Source organism: Alligator mississippiensis, chromosome 4, assembly GCF_030867095.1.
Source record: "Alligator mississippiensis isolate rAllMis1 chromosome 4, rAllMis1, whole genome shotgun sequence".
Lineage (NCBI taxonomy): Eukaryota > Metazoa > Chordata > Crocodylia > Alligatoridae > Alligator > Alligator mississippiensis.
Window position 1 is genome coordinate 17,154,102 of NC_081827.1, and position 26,539 is coordinate 17,180,640.

Below are 26,539 nucleotides of genomic sequence, written 5' to 3' on the forward strand. Positions count from 1 at the left end.
ATCTCTCTGTCTCTCTTAAACCTGCCACCTCTCTCTTCCTGCCACTCTCTTACACCCAACCACACAGCCCACCAAACAAGCACTCAGCAAGCCAAACACACAGGTAGCCCTGGCTCATTTACCTTTCTGGAGCAGGATTTGGTGCCTGATGCCTCGCTTCTCTTCCTCTTCCAGTTCTTCCTCTTGCTCCCAGCAAACTGTTTGGAAACTGCCTTATTTGCTGCCCCTCCATTGAGAGTCCCAGCAACTTTGAGAGCTGGAGAGTTGAGCAACTCTTCAGCAGCACCTCTAGCTAACAAAAATGCTGGATGGTTTGGAAAGGGATAGTCCCTTTTCAGACAGAGGTTTCATAGATTTCATAGACATTAGGGCTAGAAGGGACCTCGGAAGATCATCGAGTCCAGCCCCCTGCCCAAAGGGCAGGAAGTCAGCTGGGGTCATAGGATCCCAGCAAGATAAGCATCCAGTTTCATCTTGAAGGTGTTCAATGAAGGCGCTTGAACCACCTCCAGTGGCAGGCTGTTCCAGACCTTGGGGGCTCAGACAGTAAAGAAATTCTTCCTTATGTCCAGCCTGAAACGATCTTGAAGTAGTTTGTGACCATTCAACCTCGTCATCCCTTGGGGCGCTCTGGTGAACAAACATTCCCCCAGATACTGGTGGTCACCCCTGATAAACTTATAGGTGGCCATCAGATCACCCCTGAGCCTGCGCTTTTCCAGGCTAAAGAGCCCCAGGGCTCTCAGCCTGTCATCGTAGGGTTTGCTTCCCTGACCTCTGATCATGCGCGTGGCTCTTCTCTGGACTCTCTCAAGCTTCTCCACATCCTTTTTGAATTGTGGAGCCCAAAACTGGACACAGTACTCCAGCTGCGGCCTCACTAAGACCGAGTACAATGGGAGAATGACGTCCCGGGATTTGCTTGAGAAGCATCTATGGATGCAAGCCAGCGTTTTGGTCACTTTACTAGCCGCAGCATCGCATTGCAGGCTCATGTTCATCTTGTGGTCAATGATGACCCCCAAGTCTCTTTCTTCCATAGTGCTAGCCAACATAGCACTGCCGAGCCTATAAGGATGCTGCAGGGTTTTTTTCCCAAGGTGGAGAACCTTGCATTTATCGGCGTTGAACACCATCAGATTCTCATCCGCCCACTTGCTGAGCCTGTCCAGGTCAGCCTGGATCACCCGCCTGTCTTCTGGTGTGGATGCTTTGCCCCAAAGTTTGGTGTCATCGGCGAACTTGGCCAGTTCGCTTCTGACTCCAGTGTCCACATCATTAATGAAGATGTTGAACAGTATGGGTCCAAGGACAGAGCCTTGGGGGACCCCACTGGTCACAGGACACCACGATGAGTGACTTCCATCAATTACTACCCTCTGGGTCCGACCCCGGAGCCAATTTTCCAGCCAGTGGATCGTGGAGGACCCAAGGCGACAATTGACCAGTTTCTCCAAGAGGCAATCATGGGACACCAGATCGAAGGCTTTTTTGAAGTCAAGATATATGACATCAATCTCATCTCCCTTGTCCAGGTGATAGGTCACCTGGTCGTAGAAGGAAATGAGATTGGTCAAGCAAGACCTGCCTGCAACAAACCTGTGCTGGCTATCCCTTAAGATGTTGATGTCGGCCAGTCCATTAAGGATGGCCTCTTTAATAAACTTTTCTAAGATCTTCCCCGGGATAGAAGTCAGGCTGATGGGCCTATAGTTAGCCGGATCCACTTTCCTCCCTTTCTTGAAGTTAGGCACCACATTGGCCTTCTTCCAGTCTTCGGGCACTACACCAGAGCGCCAAGAGTTTTCAAAGATCCGCGCTAGAGGCTAGGCTATGATGCTCACCAGCTCCTTGAGTACCCTGGGGTGAAGATTGTCAGAGCCGGCTGACTTGAAGGTATCCAGCTTCTCAAGATGTTCCTTCACGAAGTCAGCATCAATGGAGGGCAGGGGATCACCCTCACCCAGACTTCCCAGCCCTGTAGCGGGCATGGGCGTCCCATAGGGCTGATGAAAGACCGACGCAAATTACCTATTTAATAGGTTGGCTTTTTCCTGGGCGTCAGTTGTCAGTTGCCCAATCTGGTTCAGCAGGGGTCCAATGTTGCCCCTGCTTTTCCTCCAGCTCCCCCCATATCTGAAAAAAAGACTTTTTATTGTCCTTGATGCTCAAAGCTAACTGGAGTTCAGTTGCAGCCTTGGCTTTCCTGGTCTGCTCCCTACAGGACCGGACCAGTGCAAAATAATCCTCCTTGGAGGTGACTCCCATCCTCCATCCTTTGTAGGCCTTTCTTTTTAGCCTCAGGAGGTCTGCTAGGTCCCTGGAGAGCCAGGGGGGCTGCTGTGCCCTCTTGCTGCCTTTCCTCCGAGATGGAATAGACTTAGTTTGTGCATTGAAGATCACTCCCTTGAGGAGCAACCACTCTTCTTGAACTCCCCTCTCCCTGTGGTCACGGTCCCTTAGGGCCTCACTGACAAGCCTTCTGTGCTTGTCAAAGTCGGCTTTCCTGAAGTCAAGGACTTGCATGTTGCTGACTGACTTGCCAGCTTTTCGGCGGATGGTGAAGGTGATCAGCTCGTGGTCGCTGTCACCCAGCTTCCCATCAATCACTAGGTCACCAACTAGGTCATCCCCAGTAGCCAGTACCAGGTCGAGCAGTGCTTTGCCTCTCGTTGGCCCATAGACTTCTTGAGTCAGGTAGAGGTCATCCACACACGAGAGGAAGCTCTGCGACAGCTCAGATTTTGCTGAGTGATCCTCCCACGAGATGTCCGGGTAATTGAAGTCACCCATGACAACCATGGTCCTGGAGCAAGCTGCCTCAGCCAGTTCCTGGGCAAACTCCTGGTCTAGCTCAGGACTTTGGGTGGGAGGTCTGTAATAGACTCCGTGTTCCCCACGGATTTTAACCCAGAGGGTCTCCAGCCATCCACCCTGGTTGCCAATATCGGCTTGCAGGGACATGTAGCTTTCCTTAACATAAAGAGCTACACCCCTGCCCCTTTTCTCTACACGATCCCTCCTGTACAGGGTATAGCCAGCTATCCCCGTGGTCCAGTCATGGGTGGAGTCCCACCAGGTCTCCGTTATCCCTATGACATCATAATTGTTTGCACTGAACAGGAGGATGAGCTCCTCCTGCTTATTCCTCAAGCTCCTGGCATTAGTGTACAGGCAGGCAAGTGCCCCCTGGGGGGCTCCTTCCTTGCCCACAGATTTTACCAGGGCTGGGGCAGGGGTGGGCTCCCTGAAGTGCCGTGATCCGCTGGCTTTGCAAGGATTGCTCAGCGGGCCAGCAGTGGCGGTAGTCCCTCCGTCCCCCAACAGGCTTAGTTTAAAGCCCAGTGGAGCAGGTCAGCCAGTCTGGCTGAGAAGAGCCTCCTCCCTAGGGGAGAGAGGTGGAGGCCATCTCTTACTAGCAGCTCGCTGCCTCTCTCGCCAAAGAGCGGGCTGTGGTCGTGAAAGCCAAAGCCTTTCTGACGACACCAGCGCTGCAGTCTTTGGTTGACCACATAGATCCTCCTGTCCCTTCTCAGCCCATAGCCTGAGACTGGGAGGACCGACGAGAACACCACCTGTGCCCCCAGACCCTTAAGCCCCGCTCCCAAATCCCTGTAGCGCCTCATGACCTGGTTGGGAGTGTTCCGAGCCGTGTCATTGGTGCCCACATGAATAAGGAGCATGGGATAGTGATCTGTGGGTTTAAGGAGCTTTGGGATCCTCTCCGCAATGTCCCGGATGCGGGCCCCTGGGAAGCAGCAGACTTGCCGGGCTAAGGGGTCGGGGTGGCAGATTGGACCCTCAGTCTCCCTCAGGAGGGAGTCTCCCACAACAAACACCTTAGGTTTTGTCTTGGGGAGAGCAGGGGCGGGAGCTGCAGTTAGGCCCATGTTGCCTGTGGGGGCCGGCAACTCAGCAGGCTCTGCTGGGGCAGTAAGAGGTGCGTACCTATTGCTCAGTTCTGGTGGGGGAGGGGCCTTGATGCGGCGGGCCTTAGGGCCCTTGACCACCTTGGTCCATGCCCCTGGCTGGACACAGCAGGAGGTCCCAGAGTCCTCCTCTGGCCTGGAGGGAGACTGTGATCTACTCTCCGCCTCCCGGGGGAGAAGGGTCTGGCAGTAGGAGTCTATCTCCTACTCGCAGTCCCTGATGGCACGCAGTCTCTGGACTGTGGCCTGGAGCTCCTCCAGCTGGCGCGCCAGAGACCCCAAAAGGGAGCAGACCCCACAAGGGGAGGTCACCATGGTCCCAGGCCCCAGAGCCTGAAAAAGGGACAGGCAGCCCCTGCAGCCGGCTAGTTTGAACTAGATGACCTATGGAGGTCTCTTCCAGCCTTACTTCTCTGTTTTTATGATATAAAACAAAAACCTGCTAAACAATATTCCAGTTCAACTTTACTTGCTAAATGTCTGTCCTAAAAGGAAGGTCTTGCAGTGTTTTCAAAAGATGTCCAGGCTTGGGGTCTGGTGCGCCTCAAGGGGGAGGAAGTTCTAAAGCAGAGGACACCTGCTGAAACAACCTCCCACATGGTTTTGCCAAGCAAACTCAACACACTGATGGCTGCTCTCCAGTGACCTTGGGGATGGAGATCAAGTGTAAGGGAGAAAGCAGTTTAGGGCTTTGTAACCAGGCCCTGGAACTGTGCCCTTATAGCTCTTGGAAACCTCAGCAGACTTTGGCATATTGGAGCAATGTGCTAATGGCACTAGTGATGTAAGAGTTTCTTTCCAAAGGTAGCTTTAAAGTGTTTTTCCAATATTACATACCACCTTCTTTATATTGTAACATAACAAACATTGTACACAATCTCATCCTTTCAGTGCTGTCACTGCAGTCATTATAGGATTATTTTAGAAGTTCAGTGATATATTACCGCAGTTACTATATGTGTGTTTAGCATCTAAGACTAGTTCCCAGGAGACCTTAACAGCCAAGAGAATTATTTCTTCTCTTGATTTTCTAAGTGTTCACTACCCAATAGTTTTTGTTGGCCATGACCAGGTGTTACAAAAGTCTTTTTTCCAAGCACAAAAGGGAGAACATACAACTATTCAAGGGATTTCTTGTGAAGGAGACCTGGGTATTCCACAAGAAATTAGGTTGGATATCTATAAGAAAGATCTCCCTCCTCCCAGCACAACAGCTGTCCACATCTCATAGGTGTGGAGCACTCCTAATATCCCACAATCCTTTGTTCTTCCTCCCTCCCTCCCTTCCTCCAAGAGAGAGAGCAGCAGTGGGCCCCTGATACCCCACTCAGGGACTGCCTGTTGTCAGCTCACCTCCTTCTCAGGCAGGGGAGATGACAGGGCACCTTTAAGGGCTGGAGTGGCCCAGGGAAAAGCCGTGTACTGCTCCCTGGCTAGAGAGCTCACCTGTGCAGCTTTCTAGCCATAGGGCTGGATGCATTTACACTTTAGTTCTTGGGTGTTTTCTACCAGTAAGAATTTTAGAGAAATTTCTGAATTTCAGAGTAATTCTTACCAGTAGATATGAATGCCTGCCTGTGGCTGTTGTTCTGAATGGAACTGCTGAGCTCAAAGTATCCAAACTATCCTTAAGGGGTTTTTTCTTTCTTTCTGTGCTACATTATGGTATTTAGACACAGCCATCTCTGTTAACGCTGCATGTTCTCAGGGGTAGCTCAGTGAAACATACTCTCTCTTGGTGCTCCAGGCTGGAGGACAAGAAAGAGCACACACAGACACCCTACTGTACCTTGGTGTAGTGCAGTTTGCTCCCAGCTCTATAGGCCAGAGAAGAGTCAAGGGCCATGGCTCTTGTTCCTTCCAGCTACTTTAAGACTATTTGTACTCATGCAGGGAGAAAGCAACCCTTGTATTCAAGGGATTGAAGTTATTTCTAGCTTTTGTTATGGGTATTGAAATTAGAAATTTCTTACGCCATTTTGTAAGTAGCCTATCCATCACTTTGTATTTGGATAATACTTCATGTATCTTTCTGATTCTCTGTAATCTTTTCTGGACACACTGCTGAGTGTGGAGGTGTTTTTATTTTGTTTATTTGAAAATAAAATTGGGAACAATATCACACTCCAGATATGTTCTGGTTTGTAAACTAAACATCTTTGCAACACCCTTTCTTACATGTTTTAGCAGCAGGGTCTCTAGTGTTCATTACTGATTAAAAATGTTCAGATGATGTAGAAAAACAGATGCTCATCAGAATTATGTCAGTTTAAGGTCTAATGTCTTGGACAGAGCCAAGAGAGGAAACGAAACAAATTCTACACAACATTTGTTTCTCACTCTAATGGATTATGAAATATTTGGCCAAGTTTCTCAGGTTTTTCAGTATAGCCTTGTTTTGTTGGCACTGTTACAGACATGAATATAGAAAGCCCTGTGTCATTTTTAGTCCCTGATGGGGGTTTTAATGATACAATAAGGAGCTTTTGTGAAATTTCATGATTTGTAGCTGAAGCAAAAAAAATGTTAAGTTGTGCTTCTGTAGAATGATTCTTCTTATGTAATTAGATTTACTGAGGAAGAAGAAGAAATTGGATAACGCCAGTCCATGCAAGCTATAACTTTACAATCCATTTTCTAAAATGCCACTACAGTGTTTGTGAAAATCTTTTTGGCTGCCAGACAGACTTCAGTGACAAATAGCTGTAACAATTTGCCTAGTATATTAAAAATGTCCACATTAATTGGAACATAGATTTTGTACACAAATATGGACTGAGGCAAAGCAAATAACTCCAGGGGGCTTTAGATCAGATCTTAAAATAATTAACAAATAGGAAATGTTGTATTTTTGCATATTTAGAAGCTTTATGACCTAACTAAGCCTGTGGCTCAGGTGTGGTTATTGCTTGTTGAAAAGGTTGTTACTAACCTTGTTGTGTACTAATATTTCATTCTGGTTGTCCCAAAAACATTGTGTGTTCATGCTCCAAATCTATGTGATTGCTGAGGTCAGCTTGTGGCTAGATGAGAAACAAGCACACCTCAGGAGTGCTTTGCCCCTGTCTTTAAGACACTTCAAAAAAGCAGTTCATACTCTAACTACTTAAAAACCATGTTTCCCATTCAGCATTGAATTACATTTCATAACAGATCTGATCACTGGACTTTCCCATGGCCTCATGAACAAGTATGTTGCATTTTATAATGTGGTGATCTTTTTTGCATCTGTCATTTTAATAGGTTTTATGTATTCACAGCATGTAATTTATCTTAATTATATATTAGAAACCAAACAAGAAAATACATGGATAGGTAAAGACCAATCAGAGACAGTGGGATGAAGCACAGAGTATACTTGAAATTTAATAAGGCATTTGACTTAGTATGAAACAAGTCTTCACCCCATTGCCACTGTCTTCAGCTTGCTTGGAATCTCAACCAATGTTATTAGTAAGGAAAGCAATGCCATTATTGAGTCTGTGATGTTAATGGTAAACTGGATATAACTGGATAACATGTTGTTTAGTAAACCAAAGTCAGAGAGGAAAGCAGTGGTAAATGGATATACTCAAGTAGAGTGCTGGGAGCAATGGTCCCAGCAATGGTCCCAGCAATGGTCCAGGCTTGTTTACACCTGTCACACTGTCACCTGGATGGATACGTGCTGATCATCTGAGGGCCTGGGAGACTGCCCTCCTTGGAGCGCCTCTTCCCCTACACCCTGCCCACATGCCAACTGCTGAGCTAACAATGACAGATCTGTAACCCCACCATCTACGGTTGGTTACCCAAGGATTCCAAACTGGCATCAAGTATGTTCTATCATGAGTCAAACACTTCAGCCGCGTTGTCGGGTGAATTCCAGCTACCTCTGGGATGTCCTTGCTCAAGAAAAAAAGCTATCCCCATATCTGGAATAAATTAATGGAGTGCTTTTTTCAGAATGGAATGGGTTTTCAATATAACACAGGTAAGTAAATCACCATCATGTAATCAGTTATCCATCAATAAAAATACATTAACAGCATTCACAATTCATTCACCACTACAACGTGGCAGTGTGACATCAGTTTCTGTGCATCTCCAGAGCTGCAGGAAGCACAAGCTGATAAATCGAAGTGGCAGCATGGTGAGCTGCTCTAGCTCCCACGTCTCTTCACCTACAGGTAGGTTAGTGTAGTCTCCTGCCCTTGCCAGGCTATGACCAGTTTTGCTACAACTACCCACCCTGATCATCAGGGCTCTCCCTGGTGTGGTTTGTCCATCCCCCTGGTTCCGCTGCTGCAACACCACATGTTGGTGACCTGGAAAAAAGCAGATGGGAGAAAAGCATAAAAATAACTTATTATTACACATTATTGTGTAAAAATAACTTATTATTACACATTACTGAGGATTAATGGATAGAGTTTGGACACTAATATATGAAGTTTTTCCTGGAGACTACCTGAGGTTGGAACTAATGGATTTTACCTTGCTTCTTCCACTGCGTATAAGACTTTCCTTTCTGAGTAGGGAAAAATAAACAATAGTGAGATTAGAGAAATCTTCTAGATGGAACAAATGGCATCCTTCTATCAAATATGAAATAATAAAATATTTTGTTATAAAGCTGGATGTTAGAGCTAAGATTCAACGACAGAATTGCATAGGTGTTGTTATTTTGAAGTTTCCCAATCAAGGCCCTGGTTCTCATGGGGGATTTCAATCACACTGATATCTGCTGAGAGGGCAATACAGCAGTGCGCAGGCAATCTAGGAACTTTGTGAAGAGTATTGAGGACAACTTCATGGTGGGATTGCTGGAGCGGCCAACTAGGGGCCATGCTTTTCTTGACCTGCTGCTCACAAATGGATGAATTGAAGGGGAATTTAATAGTGATGGCAACTTGGGCAGTGACCACAGGTTGATTGAGTTCAGGATCCTGAGAAAAGGAAGGATGGAGAGCAGCAGAGTGGGTAGGATTCCATGGGAAGCCAGTCTGAGAAGGAGAGGAGTCCAGGAGAGCTGGCTGTACTTTAAAGAAGCCTTACTGAAGGTACAGGAACAAACTATCCCAGTGTGCAGGAAGACTAGAAAGAGTGGCAGAAGACCAGCTTGGCTTAGCAGGGAACTCTTCAATGAACTAAATCACAAAAAGGAAGCTTATAAGAAGCAGAAACTTGGACAAAAAACTGGAGAAAAATATAATAGCATTGCTTGGGCATGCAGGGATGAAATCAGGAAGGCCAAAGTGCAATAAGAGTTGCAGGTAGCAAGGGATGTGAAGGGTAACAAGTATGGTTTCTACAAGTATGTCAGCAGCAAGAGGAGGATCAGGGAAACTGTGAGTCCCTTACTGAACTGGGAAGGCAATGTTGTGATGGAGGATTCAGAAAAGGCTGAAGTGCTCAGTGCCTTTTTTGCCTCCATCTTCACAAGCAAGGTCAGCTCCCAGACTACTGCACTGGAAAGCACAGTTTGGGGAAGAGGTAAGCAGCCCTCAGTGATGAAATGGTTTAGGGACTACTTAGAAAAGCTGGATGTGTACAAGTCCATGGGGCCAGATGGGTTGCAGCCGAGGGTGCTCAGGGAGTTGGCTGTTGAGATTGAAGAGCAACTGGCCGTCATCTTTGAAAATTCATGGTGATCAGGAGAGGTCCTGGATAATTGGAAAAGGGCAAGCATAGTGCCCATTTATAAGAAAGGGGAAAAGGAGGATTCAGGAAACTATAGACCAGTCAGTCTCACCTCAGTCCCTGGAAAAATCATGGAGAAGACCTCCAAGGAATCCATCTCTAAGCACTTGAAGAAAAGGGTGATTAGGAACAGTCAACATGGATTCACCAGGGGCAAGTCATTCCTGAGCAGCCTGATTGCCTTCTCTGATGAGGTGATTGGCTCTGTGGATGCAGGGAAACCAGTGAATGTGGTGTACCTTGATTTTAGCAAAGCTGCTGATATGGTCTTCCATAGCATTCTTGCAGGCAAGTTCAATGTCTTCATCAACAACCTGGAAGATGGCATAGGGTGCACCATCAGCAAGTTTGCAGATGACACCAAGCGGCAGGCAGTAGTAGATATGCTGGAGGGTAGGGCTAGGATTCAGTGTTACCTAGACAAATTGGAGGATTGGGCCAAAAGAAATATCATAGGGCACATCCACACATGCAAGCATGTGCGCTTGCAGCAGCTCAAATAGAAGTGGTGCAAATTTGAACCGGGGCTTTTTGCTTCAGCGCACGTGCTCGGACATGTACTGTGGCATGGAGCAAATTATGCCACTTGGGGCAAAATAACCCTGCCTGATTTGTCCCATATCTGCAGCCAGGGGGAGCTAGAGCCTGGGGCCAGCACCTGTGCTGTCCCCAGCAGTATAAAAAGCTGTCCTGGCAAGTAGCTCAGGGCTACTAGCTGTCAGAAGCTTCTGGGGCCCAGCCAATTGGTACCCGGGGACACTACCCCTTGTGCCACCTGGACTGCTGAAGCAGCCCTGAGTTCCCTGCATCCTCTACCCACTGCAGCAGTCTGGCAGTGGGGGATGCTGCCTGGCTGTGACCTGCTGTGCACCTGCAGACCCGGATTGGGACTGCAAAGGGGTTTGAGGCAGGGAAAGAGGCACGTGCGTGCTTGTCTGGATGCACCCATGAGGTTCAATGAAGATAAGTGCAATGTCCTGCACTTAGGATGGAACAATCCCAGGCACCAGGACAGGCTGGGGGCTGACTGGCTGGACAGCAGCTGTGCAGATAAGGACCTGTGGTTCACAGTGGACAGTAAGCTGAATATGAGCCAGCTGTGTGCCCTAGTTGCCAGAAAGGCTATGGCAGACTGGGCTGCACTGGTAGGTGTGTTACCAGTAGATCAAGGGAAGTGATTATTTCCCTCTGTTCAGTACTGGTGAGGCCACATCTGGAGTACTGTGTTCAGTTTTAACACCCCCCCCCCCTTTACAGAAAGGATGTGGAGATATTGGATATTAGACCCCCCCCTCCCCCCCCCATTGGAGAAAGGATAAGGAGTCCAACGCAGGTGAGGGGGTTGGGGCATAAGACTTAGGGAACTGGCCTTATTTAGTCTAGAGAAGAGGAGGTTGAGGGGGGATTTAATAACAGCCTTCAAATACCTGAAGTGGGGTTTGAAAGAGGATGGAGCTGGACTGTTCTCAGTGGTGGCAGATAACAGAACAAGGAGCAATGGTCTCAAGTTGCAGCAAGGGAAGTTTAGGTTAGATATTAGGCAGAATTTGCTCACTAGGAGGGTAGTAAAGCACTGCAACAGGTTGCCCAGAGGTGGCAGAATCTCCATCCTTGCAGGTTTTCAAGACCTGGCTAGACCCGGCTGGGATGGTCTAGTTGGGGATGGCCTTGCTTTGAGCAGGGGGTTGGAGTAGATGACCTGCTGAGGTCCCTTTCAACCCTTTCTATGATTATTTTACAATGTGTTTATATTTTTTTCCCTTGTGGAACAACTTGTACTACTGCTAGCGATCCATTTCTGCCATCTTCTATTGTCTTTTATACATTTGATTAATCCTGAAGATATAGCACAATATATACTGAAGATATAGCACTGTACCCCTGTGCAGTACTTGAGATGTTACCTAACACTGGCAAAAGCAGAGTTGTCAGAGCTTCCTTATGTGACTACACCGCATTCCTCCCCAAACACACACCCTGTTGTAATCTCTGTCACTTTACACTTGTCTGCTCATCTCTGTTTTGTTTTTTTTTTCTATGCACTGTAAACATGCCAGGGGCTTTTCTTACTGTACAGTTAGACTTTCCAATTTGGGCCCTATCCAAAAACAATTCAGTAGAAATGCAGGACTTGTGAAAATATTTTCTAAAATAAGAGTCATAGTTTTCCATAAGGGACTAAATAATTGTACACAGCTCATGTGAGTAAATTACAGCTTTGAAAGAGGTAACAGTAAATCTGAGAGGGACAAGAGCTTGAAGCTAAAATAGTCTTTCCTGTGCACAGTTCAGACAAAGGGCATTTCAATAGTTGACGTGGTCTGCTCAGACTGCATTCCTCTAGCTTTTCCTTTGGCTATGGTTTCACTCTGAGTACAGCCCTATTTACCTGTTATCTTAATACATAAAGATACATTAATACCCAGGAATGCATCATTATCTGCTATACTAATTTAACTATTGCCTTCCCACCCTGGCATGGTTTGATGATAACAGTTAAGGTGTCTTCCTACAGATCTAAAGGCACAAATTAAAGCCTCCCTCTAGACTCATTATGAAATCTGTCCCCAGTTGACCCAGCTATGGTCATCGGGTCTGGGAAAGTCAGTGGTGGTCTTCAGTAGTTTTAGTCATATCACTTCCTTGCATGACCTTGACTACAGGAATTGGTATGCCCTAGTCACAGTGACCTAATGCACTATTTAGGCTTGGATGGACCTTTTGCTTGGCTTTGTTTTCTTTTAAACTTCTATATCTGGCCCCAATCCTAAAATTAATTCTTTGCCATTAGTGCTCATGGAATGGTCTGGTCCAAACACTAATTTTTGCCTATAAGACTGTTTTATAATCTTCCTAAAGTCCTTTCATATCACTTTTTCTGCCACAGACCCTTTCCCCTATCCTGTGAGTTGGCATGGAGCCAGGTGACCCTGCCCAGCAGTGGCAACACGCCGTCTCCTGGGCCACTCCACCGTTACCCCCAGGCTCTTTGCAGAACCCCTGGTGACCTATTGTGGCAATGGGCTTTGTCAGGTACACTGAGGGGACTAAAGTAGCTCAGCATAATAACAACCATTTTGAGAAGTATTACATAGGTATTATAAGGGAGGTCTTATCTGGAGGATCCTGCAAGGCCTGAGTTTGTACTGTGCCAAGCATTGTTCCAGACCCATAGTGAGATTCAGTCCTTGCCCCAAAGACTTGCCATCTCAATCAGTGGTTGGCAACCTTTCCTGGCTATGGATCTAAAATGACCCAACTTGGGTCAGAAGACCCATCCACTACTGCCACCACTTCTCCCCACTTGTCATAGGGAAGCCTCCTGCCACCGCTACTTCTCCATGACTTGGCAAGGGGAAAGCTCCCTCCATTGCTGTTGCCCTACACTGCAGCATAAGAGAAACCAACATCACTGGAGCCCCACCACCACCAAAGCCCTATGCCTATGGGCCAAATCTGGCTCCATGGGCCAGATCCAACCAAAGGTTACTAAGCAACGATCTAAATAGACAAGACAGAAATATTATCCTTGTTTAGAAGATGCGAGTCTGAGACATGTAGAGATAAGTTGACTTACCTGCAGTCATATAAGGGATTTGCAGCAGAACAACCATTCAAACCCAAGCATTTTAGAAACCAGTCCAATGCCTAACCACATGACCATCTTTTCTTATTTATACTTGTAATCCTTTTGATTCTCTCTCATCCATCCCTCATAAGTTGCTTGTCTTCTCCAGGGCTGATCCAAAAACTCACCAATATTATCGGACTGAGATGGATAAGACTCTTAGAAATTAAACCCTAAGAGGAAGGGATCATGTATTTCTGTGTGTGTGGCCAGTAGTTAAGACAGTTGTGCACTGCCAGAATACATTTAAAAATAGCAATAATTAGAGTTGCAAAAAAACCATAAATTTCAAGCCATAATTGAATTGATCAGAACGTTGGCAGATTCTGCCTAAAATATCATTGAAGTCTGCTGGATACTTTCCACATAGTGTAGTTTTCTGTTGCCTGGGATTTTATTTGTTTTTGGTGGATCCATCACTTAGCCAGGTTACGTATGCAAGAGGGACTCCAGGGTTTTTTGCTGTGCCAGCTCATTTTTTCTTTCTCCTCCAGCATTTCCTTTTGTTCATGCCAGGAATTTGCTTTGGATGGTCTTTTTGTATCACTTGCCACAGGCACTAATTAATAACGTACTTCTTTGAATTTCACTTATTGTCTTCTCTTATTATTTAAGCGGCTGTTCAGGATAATTACTATCTTTAAAGGTTTATGGATCACACGGCTTGACATCTTCAGTGCTGATTGATTTCCGAAAAATTCTGCTTTCTGGTTTTTTGTTCAATTTGTCACCTTTACTTACAACCCAAGTACATGATTTAGAATTTGCAAGATACAGATGTTTTGTTTTACTGCCATCTGTTTTCCTGTCTAGTGGATTCCAGCATGTACATTTGTGCATTTTGATGTAGCTACATTACTAGCATATATATTTTACCTTCACGTGATGGCAGAAAAGAATTGACCTAATTTGACTTGTGAACTGAAAAAAGTTTCTGATCAATTTTTGTCTGAATTTATTTTGATTTCTAGAAAAGGTTGGTGCTTTGCCACCTTACCCTTTAACTTGACAGTTTAGAAAACAGTCATTTTACAAACTGCAGATCAGAAAGAGACTTCTTCTGTAATATTATTACAGAAAGAAGGCACAGGTTAAAACGCACCTGCACTTAGATATGAAGAAGGAAGATCAAATGCAATTGCTACGATCTGCTACGAAAAGCTGTTGTTCTTTCTTGTGCTGATTATGAGTAATGGTTTAGATGCAACTCCCACTGGAGTCCGAAAGCCTGTCTACTGACTAATAAGTGTTGGATCAGACCATTAATGTTGTGAAAGAATGTGTACAGCCGTAAAAGTACTCACTCAAACCACCAGGATCAGCCCTTGATCTCTTTTACAAATGTTTTATTCTGGCCTTTGGCTAGCATGCCTCCTTGATTTTTATGAAAGCATCTCTACTTCCTACCACACCTGTCTTTATTTTACTGTTGCCTCAAATAGCTGAACAGTTACTAGAAGTCATGGCAACTGGGTGTTCCTTTCCACTGGAAATTGTGAAATCTCAAAATCTGATTGCCTTCTCAGACATAACAAAAAGCTAAAATTTAAAAATTTTAATTAATAAAAATGATTTTGGGAATGAAACTACTGAAATAATTATTTTGAACACGTCTGCCTATTTTTTATCAAGTTAACATAGCCCAGCAAAACATTTGGATTCTATGAAACTCCATCTTCAAACAGAAAAAAATGTTTTATTGATTTATGTTGACCAACTCTAATAGTTACAGACACAGTTGGGATGTCTTTATGTACTCCACCATTTTAATCCCTTTAAACATCTTAATGGGTATGTTTCCCTTTATTCCTTAGTTAATTTATGTGCAGTCTTCTATTTTAATCCTACTGTAACAGTCTCTCAAGTTAAACTTTCTGCTTCCAGTTGGCAGTTAATCTAAAGCTGCCTGTAACTCCCAGCCACACATGAGTAACAGAGTTTACAGTCACTTCTTTATATTCTAGAAGGCATTTCAGGCGGAAGCATTGGTATCTGTTACAGCTTGTGAGATTACAAAGCAGTAAGTGCTAATTAAATCTTTATTTATATACAGAAAGAAATATGCAGCCTTAAGTGCTTTTTTCTGTAATGTAACAAAGTTTATTGTAAACACTACTAATCCAGTGTGTTCGGGAGCCATAGACAGTGATACTTATGGAGATAAGATTTCAGATACCTTTGGGCTGTTCGTGCGTTGCAGCTAGGATGGCCATGACTTTTACAATGAAAAACTAAGCTATTCATATTTCAGTAGCTACTCTTCTGCATCCTTACCACTGCTTTCCTTCAGACAAGATTTTTTGATGGTCCAGGCCTCTTTAGGAATGCTGGGTCATATTTTCAACTGCTGTAAATCTATGTAGATTCATTGGAATTAGTACTACAATGCAGATTTACACCACATGAAAATCCACTTACTGTTTTGGTAAGTCTTTCCTCTGCATCCTTTCCTCTTCTGGGTTTTCTGCTCCCCTCTTCTTGGGCTTCCTTTTATCTTTTTCCTCTCATTTCCTTGCTCCCTTCCCTTCTTGTTCCTCCCCTTTAGCAGTCAGCTGTTTACTCAGCCTCTGTATTTATGAACTTTATCATCTTACCACATCATTATAGCAGTGATCAAATACAATTAGATATTATATCAAATAAGCCACGAAAGAGAGACTGATATAGGCACCTTTCCATATATTACCCCCATCTCTAGCAGATGTTTGACTTGGGTGTGCTTTGAACAGACTATGAGGTCAGTAAGGATGAGCTGTGATGGATTGGGAATCCCGCACCAGAACCTTTTAATGCTCATGTGGGAGAATCTAAGGACTGCCAGCAAAAATGCCTCAGCTAATTTCAACAGGACTACAATTTCAACTTTTGTGATGACTGAACAAGGGAGGTATTTACTGAAATAACAGTATTCCCAAAGTAAACACAGTTTTTTCGTCAGAGCCAGTGCCTTGCATTAAAATTGGAAGTTGATAGATACCTGTGCTGTTCACAGAGCACAGGACTAATGCACTCATGTTGACACACTCCAATCAGCAGGTAGAATAGCCATGTTTTTCTGTAGCTGATGCTTGCGAGCGAATTTCTAGAGCTGACAATTTCATCTAGAGGAAACATGGTGGTGTCTGCATCAGGAGGGGAAACCAACACTTATTTAGATAAGCACAGGTCTCAAACGCAGTAAGAGCCTCCATTGCTATCTGCAAATCCAGGAGCAAAGTATTCTTCCAATATTATGTATAGGCCATAAACCTTCTTATCATGAGTTAGACTCAGCACATAGAGCAGTCACAACCTTCATCATGTTGTCATTCTGTTTTCTGGACAGAGTTAAAGTCAGCTTTTCATCAAAGAAGCTAGTCAGGCATTGTAGGAATACAGAAACTGCATTATCCAGGTAGGATTGAATGGAGATGTACAGTGTTGTCTGCATAATATATATTTTTTTAAAAGAATCCTTCTTGATGTCTCCCCTGGGCCCCATTCTTTTTCTGACTCTTAACCTTCCCTTTACAAGTGGTGGTGCTACTAGGTGCTACTGGAAGAGAGGTTCTGCAGCTATGCTTTGAATAGAATGATCCAGATGAGGCAGAGGCTATTTTCCATCTCTAATTTCTGTGCCAGAAACTTTCACTTTGTGAGCCATGAAGCATTTTGTGGTAGTCTGTGAAGAGTTGACTGGCCATATGACACTGCCCTTTCTCCTTGTGTGTTCATATCCAACTGATGGAAATATATTGCATAGCTTCAATTACTTGCTGAAAACCCTATCCAGAAAGTACTTGGCCTTGTCCTTAACTTGAGGAAACTTGTGGGACTACTTAAGGGCTTCATGTTAATAACTTGCTTAAACTCTTTGGCTGGGTCATAGCTTCAGTGATGTATTTTCCAACCTACAATAGCAGCAGAATGTCTGAGGGGACCTGAATAAATCCTAGGCAGTTTTTCTCATTTCACTCCCAACAGTCTTTTCTTCCCAACAACCCTCCAGCCTCCACACAGCTATTTAGAAATTATTTAAAAGTCTTTTGACTGTCTGCAGCATCCTCCAAAAACCTATGTAGCACACTAATAGGTGTACAGAGCTGGAATCATCAGAACAGACAAGTGAAGGAAAAGTTCAGAGCTATGTACTGCTTATGAACTTTTCTTTATCTTTATGATTGTATCATTTTGATTGTGTGTAGCACATTGGGATTCCAGGGGTGGCTGTAATACCCCCTAGTGGCACTGTGATTGTGCCCTGCTTAGCCCCTAAGGCATCTTCCTTTCTTGTCTGCCACGCCTTGATGGAAATATAATAATCATCATAATAATAATAATAATAGGTAGGCTGTCCACAGGCCTTCACATGGCCCCAGTCCAACTGATCCCCCACTGGGGTTTCTTAGCACTGTACTTATCTATGCCCAGGTCCCTCGCTGGGCCTCTCTGGTCTTAAGCCCCTAGCTGGACCTCTGTACAGCTGTGCTGCTGCAGGGCACCTGATGCCTTAGGGACTAAATATATGGCTCCAGCCCTTTTCTATACCACAGCCCAAGCCTCTTGGGTGTTGCTATCACACTGTTCTTTTGTTGGGGCTTCCCTTTGCTCTCAGCTAAGCCTTCTAGCCAGTGCCCACTGTATTGGACCTGGCTTTGAGGCATTAGCTCTGGTCTGTTTCTTTCAGATTTTGGGCCCCTGGCCTCTGTCTTCCAGGCTCCAGGCCCCTGTCTGGTCATGCCCCTTTCGGGCACTGGGCCTCTGGCCCCTGTCTGGTTGCATCCCTCTCAGGCACTGGGCCCCTGGCCCATGTCTGGCTCTGTGGCCCCACTCCCTGCCTGCTCTGGGCTCAATAGCCTGACAGGGCTCAAGGTAATCACATGCCCCATGGGTACCAATGGGACCTCTGTATACCATCCCTACAGTGCCAGCCCAAACCGCTGGTATAAAACTGACATAAACCATAAGCTCTTGGGCTATAACATAAACACAAAGGGAAGCAGTCCTCTGCCCCATTAAGAGGGAAAACATTCTCTGGCCCCTCAACTAGGATAGCCTCTCAGCCCTGGTCCATAGTCTACCGGGCTCCCCTGGCCTCACTGGGGATCCATATGCAGCACTGCAGTCCCTTCAGGAGCCCTGCTGCTGGAGTTCTTCACCCTGTGGCAGCCAGGGAAAGATCAGCCTGCTAGCCCAAGCCTCAGGGTTATATGCTCCCAGGTCCCTGCACCCTTCCAGTCAGCAGACTGCCTGAGCTACCTGCAGGTGCATGCTAATTGCCCAATTGCCCTTTTCCCCCAGCAACAAAATTTGCCAGCTGTGTCCTGGAACAGATATCATAATTCTTATGTCTTCAGAAAAATCTTTAAATCACTTAGCAGAGTCTTTTAGATCCTTTGATGCAGCACAGTGAAAATCATCTAGAGGAGAATATAGAAAAAAACTGAAATGAGAACATTGACTCAAATGAGTAATGTGATGTACCTCCCTATGCTTTATATGCATATGGCCAACAGCACAATATTTTCATTTATATAACCACAGGGAAGTGTAGTATTTTGTCTTTGAGACTTATGTCCAAAATAATCTTGTGATTATTCTGTTTATAAACAATTCCTAAAGAACTGCAGATTGCAAAAATAACTCTAATGAGAGTAAGAGGCTACAGGAGAAGGAGCCAGGTGGTTTGGGGCATTTCACGTATGACACTGACCAAAGAAACAACACAAACAGCATTGAAGATAGAGGATAACATTTAATCTTTCACTTGGTGCTGAGAAATGGTTAGTTAAAGGGGAAAAATAAATCAAAATGGGTGTTTCTCAAACTTTAAAGGAAAAAAGAAAAACACGTTTGGGATAATCTATGAATCTATAAATATATAAGAACAAGTCTCACATACTCCAGCTGAAAAGGTAAAAGTCACAAGGTTATAAACACATGACAGTGATGTTGTAAAGTAAATCACACTGCAACGTTAACTCTGGGAGGTCCTGCACCTGCTATCCTCAGCCTTTCTCTCTAGAGAAATGTTTATGTCAAACTCCTCCCCTTAATCTTTATTCTGCTATATATACATACATGTATGTGCACACAGACACACACATGCGTGCATTCATGCACACAGATGGTATAGGTGTGGTCAGAATTTGACACAAGACAAGAAGCATGGTTATAAAAATGGCTTGAAAGGGCATCATCAGATGTTTCATATATTTAGGTAAAGTCACTTATTTTACTCAAATGTTTGTTAAGCAAAACTATCTGTCTTTCTCAATTAGAATGATATGGGCGGTCAGCGGAGCCTCATAAATAAGTGGACAACTTTCCTTAAAGCAAGGCTGGTGTGTTCAATACCTGGGCCTGAGGGAGCAGACACACATTTTGATGAGCTCCGTAAGTTGAAATGACTTTTGTGATTTTACTCCGTAACTTCAGTTTATATTTTTGTTTTGCTTGACAGCAGTTTGGGGCCTCAATCTAGCATCACATTTCCCAGCACTGGCAGCTGCATTGACATTAACAAAATTATTGCTGATTTAAATCGAACGTCAGCTCAGTCAGAATGATTTTTACTCTCCTTTCTTCCTTTGGAGAGATGTTCATCTGGTTCCATGTAGAAATCAGCCCATTCACAGTCAGAATAACTCAGCACTTTAGTATAATTCACAGGACAAAAATGCAAAATCAAAGAAGTGTCAGGATTTATTGTATGTTTACAAAGTGTCAAATAAAAAGGTGGTGAATGTGGAAGTGTTTAATGGCTATTCAATAAAAACAAACTTTTCCTATTGCAGAAGATATATTCTTACTTTCTACAAGAGATGAGAGAAACCCTCTAGTGTATGGAGTCTTCACCACTTCAAGGTATGTATAGGGTTACATTCACCCTTGAAATCTACTCCTGAAAGCTTCATTAAGGGAAAAATGCCTTCAGGTCAAAGGGAGTTGGTCTAAATAAGGATTGGACTGCTAATCACCATGGCTTGTTTTTTCAAAAGTAGGTGCATAAAGTTAGTTTCCCAAATTCTTTTCTAGGTAGCTAAATAGGTGCCTGATCTTCAAAAGGTAGTTTAAAACAAGAATGAAAACTTCACAAAAATATTATATATTTGTTCTAGTTTATGATGTAATTGAATTTCAAAATTCATAACTTCTTGAACATCTTGACTGAGAACTCAGCACCTCCCTGTGAAGTCCCTTCATTCTGCTCTGTTGGCTGATCTTGAATATCTTTGGAAATTAAACAGGATTGTATCTCAGAGTCATCTAGCAGAAGGTCACTTACAATAGCAAATGGGTTATAGTACTACTGCCTAATTTACGGGTGAAGGTGGTAGAAAAATAACACTTCTTCCTCTCCTTGTTAAGGCAAATAATGTATTCTGTAGCACTCAGATACCCTTGTGAGGACCTCCACAGTACAGTCTATGAGGTAATTTAATAAAACTATCTTCATCAAAGGAGCCTGAGAAAGAAACAAGAATTGGAAGTCTGCGAACAATTGTGGAACTGTGATGCAACTGGAGTAACAGAGACTTGGTGGGAGCTCGCATGACTGGAGCAGTCATGGATGGGTTCAAAAAGGATAGGCAGGAGAGAACTGGAGCGGGAGTTGTGCTTTATGTAAAAGAGCTGTATGTTTGCTGAGAGCTCCAGAATGAAACTGGAGACAGGCCTGTTGAAAGTCTCAGGGTTAGGGTCAAAGAGGAGAGCACCAAGGGTGAAGTTGTGGTGGGTATGTGCTGTAGACCACCAGACCAGGAGGGTGAGGTAGATGCGGCTTTCTTCATACAGCTAGCAGAAGTTTTTGGAGAGGGTAGGGGACAACTTCCTGGTGCTACTGTTAGAGAGGGCAACTAGGGGCCATGCTCTTCTTGACCTCCTGCTCACAAACAGGGAAAAATTGGTGAGGAATGTAGTAGTGGATGGCAACTTGGGCAGTAGTGACCATGAGATGGTTGAGTTCATGATCCTAAGGAAAGGAAGAAAGGAGAGCAGCAAAGTACGGACTCTGGACTTCAGAAAAGCCATCTTTGACTCGCTCAGGGAACTGATGGCCAGGATCCCCTAGAAAGCCAGTCTGGGGGGCAAAGGAGTATGGGAGAGCTGATTTTATTTTAAGGAAAGCTTACTGAGGGTGCAGGAATGATCCATCCTTTTGCACAGGAAGAGTAGAAAGTATGGCAGAAGACCAGCTTGGCTTAGCAGGGAACTCTACAGTGAGCTAAAACACAAAAAGGAAGCTTAGAAGTATTGGAAACTTGGACAAACTAGAGAGGAGTGTAAACACACTTGTCAGACATGAGGGGATGAAATCAGGAGGCCAAAGTACAATTGGGGTTGCAATTAGCAAAGGACATAAAGGGTTACAAAAAGGGGTTTTTACACATATGGCAGTACCAGAAGGAAGATCAGGGAAAGTTCTGGGTTTCTTACTAAAATGGGGGAGGCAACCTAGTGACAGAGGATGCAGAAAAGGCTGAAGTGCTCAATGCCTTTTTCACTTCAGCCTTCACAGGGAAGGTGGATGTTGAGTGAGGTCATATCAAAAGCCTTGCTAAAGTCAAGGTATATCACATCCGCTACTCTTCCCGCATTCACAGAGCCATTCATCTCATCATAGAAGGCAAAGGGGTTGGTCAAGCATGACTTGCCCTTGGTGCATCCATGCTGAGTCTTCCTAATTACTGCCTTCTCCAAGTACTTAAAAATGGATTTCTTGAGGACCTGCTCTATGATTTTTCCAGGGATTGAGGTGGGTCTGTAATTCCCTGGATCCTCCTTCCCATTCTTAAAAATGGACACTACATTTGCCCTTTTCCAATCATCCGGGACCTCTCCCAATTGCCCCATGATCTCCAGATCCCTTCAACCTCTAGGTTAAAACATGCATCCAGGATGTTCACAGATTTGACAAGCCTAGGCTCCAACAGAGCAAAGCTTTAAATTCTTTTTCTCAATGATATTAAGAATAGCCTGATAACCTTTGACCTGATAACTTACAATTCTGTATAAGCCAATGGTGTCATCTTGTTGCAAAAAGAGGCCAATAATATACTGGGTTGTGTTAATAGTAGTGTCATTTCTAAATCAAGGAAAGTGATTTTCCTGCTCTAATAGCACTTGTAAGGCCTCAGCTGGAGTACTGTATCCCATTTAGGGCTCCTCATTTCAAGAAAGATATGGACAAATTAGGCAGAATCCAGTGGAGAGTGACAAGAAATTATTAGAGGTCCAGGAAACTTATTAGGATAGTCTGAAATAACTAGGATTATTTAGTCTGGAGAGCTGAAGATGAGGTGGGGTATAGGGGAAGCACTGGTATTTGATAACAGGCTTCAAATACCTGAAGGGTGGAGATAGACTCATTTCTGTGGCCATAGAAGACAGAACAAGGAGTCTTAAATTACAGAAAGAGAAATGTAGGGTGATGGTTATTAAGCATTGGAAGAGATGATCCAAAGAAGTTATAGACATTTTTCAAGAGACACTTGGATGGCTTAGTCAGAAATGATTCTGCCTTGAAGTCGTGGGACTAAGTGACCTCCTAAGGTTCCCTCTAGCCTACTCTTCTGTGATTCTACAATCCATAATGTACATAAATTGTAAATAGTACTCAGCCATAATAACAATCAGATATAGTGCTAGATGCAAAGCCAATCTGAGTCAGTGAGGATGATTATATTATCTTCAGTGAACTGTGGATCAGTTCTGTAATGTAGAGGTCATTTATAAATATGCTTTTATAAATATGTTTAAGTCCTTGTAAATATGATTATTTTCTTTCAGCTCTGTATTCAAGGGCTCTGCAGTATGTGTGTACAGCATGGCTGATATCAGAGCTGTGTTCAATGGTCCTTATGCTCATAAAGAAAGTGTGGATCATCGATGGGTACAATATGAAGGTCGCATCCCATATCCAAGACCTGGTACAGTAGGTATCTCTTTAAGAGTATGCTTATTTTTAGTCAGGGGACCTTCCCCCCCGCCCCTAAAAAAATTAGTAACTGATATTGTACTCTCAGGATGTTTTAAATTATCCTTTCAACTCTTGCTTATGCTGACAGCTCTGGCTTCTACCTTCCCTTTTTATATATGTCTTCCGTTTCTCTTAGATAACACTGTGCCCAGACTGTCTGTTTCCTCACTCATTATCACTCATGTTCTGGTTGCCTGTTTTTTGGCTATTTTTCTATCTGTAGGTGGAGAGATCATGTATGAAATGTCAGTACTTCATAAACCTCTGAGTACATTTATTTTTTGAATATTAAATAATGATGATGTACTCAGTTTTTAAATCTTGTCTTTTAATAGGACTTAGATGTAGCCATTGTTTCAGCTTCTATTGTTGGCTGAAACAATGAGTATCTCTAAGAATAGGCAGGTTGTGGGTGTATGTATGTGTGTATACACACACACACACACACACACACACACACTTTAAATAGAGGCAATACAACATTTCCCTGATGATGTCTATTAGTCTGTGTGTCTATGTGTTTGTCTGTCTCTAACTAGCTATTTACCCCTCTGTGTGTGTGTTAATTTTATTCTATAAAGTATGTATATAAATAAATATAAATAATGGTTCATTTTAAATAATGCTGATGAAAAAGTGATAGGAAGAAATCTAAAACTTATTATGAGAAAACATTTTCAAATAATTCTCTGGGTACAAGGTACCTAACAAAAGGGAAAAATAAAAAACCAAACCCCCCCCCCCAAAATTTCAAAATTTTCTCTCCACTTTTTTGCATTTCAAAATTTGAAATTTCATAAAAAAATCAGATGTAAAATGTCAACCTTCACTACAGTTGGAGAGCAGTGGACAACATTATTATGAAAAAAAATATTTCACCTAGTATCTAAAGAACTAGATATAGGGCCTTGTTATATGCTGTGCACCATTCACATACTGTATGTTATTAGTGCTAGCTCGAGCTAGGTGTTAGTGCTAGCTCAAGTTTGGAGGAATTGCATGTTCAGGCAAGTAGGAGTCTGGAGGACTGAAAAGTAAGAATCCCATCCCTCCTGTTCTGGGCTTCACCCCCCATCCCCTAGGCGCTCCCCTGGTTCCCCCCTGCCACTGCCCCGGGGCTTCTCCACACTACCTGCCTGCTTATTTGTTGCTGCCCGCACTAACCCTCCCCTGCCTGCTCCCCTGGGACAGACACCATGAGGAGCCACAAATAAATGGGGGTGGGCTGGCAGAGGGGCAGTAAGTGGGGATTTGGGGTGCTGGGGTGGGCAGGGGAGATAGTGGGTCCAATCCAGGCCAGCAGGAGAGAGGGGCTGAGTGGGGTGCTTACACTAAGATGTAGCCTAGAGTGGCTACACCAGAGTGTAACGCAAGATGGGTAAAACAGGTCAGAGATAATCCTGCCCTGGAGTGGTGTACCTTTGAGCTGCCTAACAAGCGCTTAAAATTAGTTTCAGCTGTTAATGTGAGGACAATTCAGGTGTTAAGAGCTCCAGCAGCGGCCCAAAATTACTGTGTAACAAGGCCCTTATTCTTTTTAAGGTTCTGTAGTGTCTGAAAAGGTTGAATTAGCTGTACTAAAATATATACACTGACTGAGGGATTGTAGTGTCAATCATTTATTGTATATTAACCACCACATGACTGATGTGTGATTCACACGTAGACGCGTCTGTGATTCTACTGGCTGATTTCCATGCACCTAGTTGAGAGAATGTTAAATTTCAGAAAGTTTGATGACAAACCAATACTTTCAATAAGCCTCCACCTCTGAAGTCTACAATGACTTCCTGTAAACACCTGATAACTAGGAATCCTAGTTTTCTCTGATAAAAAAAAAAAAAAAAAATCACAACTTCACTGATGAAAAAAAACCAAAACTTGCAAATTCTCTGATAAAACCCCCAAGATCCATGATTAGAATGACATGTCACTATCATGGATGTAGGTATCAATTGAACACAGTGTTTTATTGATACATTTACAACTTTAAAGTGATGTGGAAGCCTACCAGTGCCTCCGTCACTATAGTAAAATAAATTCTAAGTACCTATACATTTTCATATTTGATTTGGGGATTTTTATGATGGAAAATCACAGGTCTCCCTGCCCCCTTAGCTCACCAGGACCCAAGTCCAGGCCCCTCACTCCCCATTCACAGCCTCCTGAGCCTTGCTGATGCTTCTCACTCCCCATCCACAGCCCCTGCCCCTCTCATCCCTACTGGAGCAGGCCAGGGGTACAGGGTGAGGGATCCAAGTCCACAGTACCCTGCCCCCCTCAGCAGCACCCGAGCCTTGGCTACCACCCGTGAGAGGTGGTGGCTGCCGCAGCTCACTCGTGGTTGGCATGGCTGGAGCGGAGCCCGTGGAGGGTGGGTGCAGGCTGCTTGCTGCGGACTCAGGGGGTAGAACCAGCTCCCTGCCACTGTGCACACTCCAGGTGGTCAAGAGGGCCCCGTGCCTCCCAGATCTACGCGCAGGGTGGGGCTGGCTGCCTGCTGTGGGCTCAGGCTCTCTGCCCTGCTGCCCTCCACTGGGGCCTCCACAGCCCAGCAGGTGGGACCTGGCATGGCAGGGCAGAATGGGCCTGGGTGGGGAAGCTCATTGCCACCACTGTGAGCCCCACGCTGCCCTGGTAACATGCCCCCTGTCTGCCCTAGAGCAGCAGGGATGTCAGCGTGGGGTTGTGCTCTCACTGTTGCATGGCAGACAGGGGATGCCTCACCAGGGCAGCACGGGGCTTGCAGCAGTCACAGTGAGCTTCCCTGCCTAGCCCCGTGCTGCCCTGCTGTGCCGGGTCCCACCCGCTGGGCTGCAGCCGCCGCTGGGGTGGAAGCAGAGTTTGGGAGCCTGAGCCCACAGCAGCCAGCCCACCCCCACCCCCATCCTGCACACGGATCTGGGGGGCACGGGTCCCACCTGCCCCCCTGTAAGAGTGCGTGGAGCAGCAGGGAGCTGACCTGATCCCCCCAGCCCCCTGGACAAGCCACCTGTGGCCCCATCCTGCTTCCTGCTGGTGCCTGCTCTGCAGCTGCGGTTTGTGGCCCCAAGCCCCATGCATCGCCAGAAGCCCCAGCCCCAGCCCTGCCCTGCCCAACTGTCTCCCTCCCTCCCTCCCTATGGGGTCTTCAACCCCTGTCCCCCACTTACCTGTGGGACCTGCCCTGGCACCCATGTGCATATACTTGTACGTGGCACCCCTTGCCTGATCGCCCTCTTCCCACTGCCCCCAGCCCCTTGCAGGCTGGAACTCTGCCAGCCTGCAGAGAGCTCTTTGCAAAACAGCAAACTCCACATATTTCTCTGTTAAAATGAAAAATCTGCATTTTTATTGGGT

General features: G+C 44.9%; 1 protein-coding gene across 5 annotated transcripts in view; it reads left to right on the forward strand.

Moving 5' to 3' along the window:
* The window catches only part of SEMA3D (semaphorin 3D), a 210,241-nt gene that overhangs the window by 136,792 nt on the left and 46,910 nt on the right, over positions 1-26,539 (forward strand). For all 5 annotated transcript variants that reach the window (XM_059725809.1, XM_059725808.1, XM_059725810.1 and 2 more), the window contains 3 exons: positions 19,500-19,614; positions 20,016-20,085; positions 23,011-23,155. In XM_059725809.1, the coding sequence (XP_059581792.1) occupies positions 19,500-19,614; positions 20,016-20,085; positions 23,011-23,155 (330 nt within the window). The remainder of the gene's footprint in view (positions 1-19,499; positions 19,615-20,015; positions 20,086-23,010; positions 23,156-26,539) is intronic.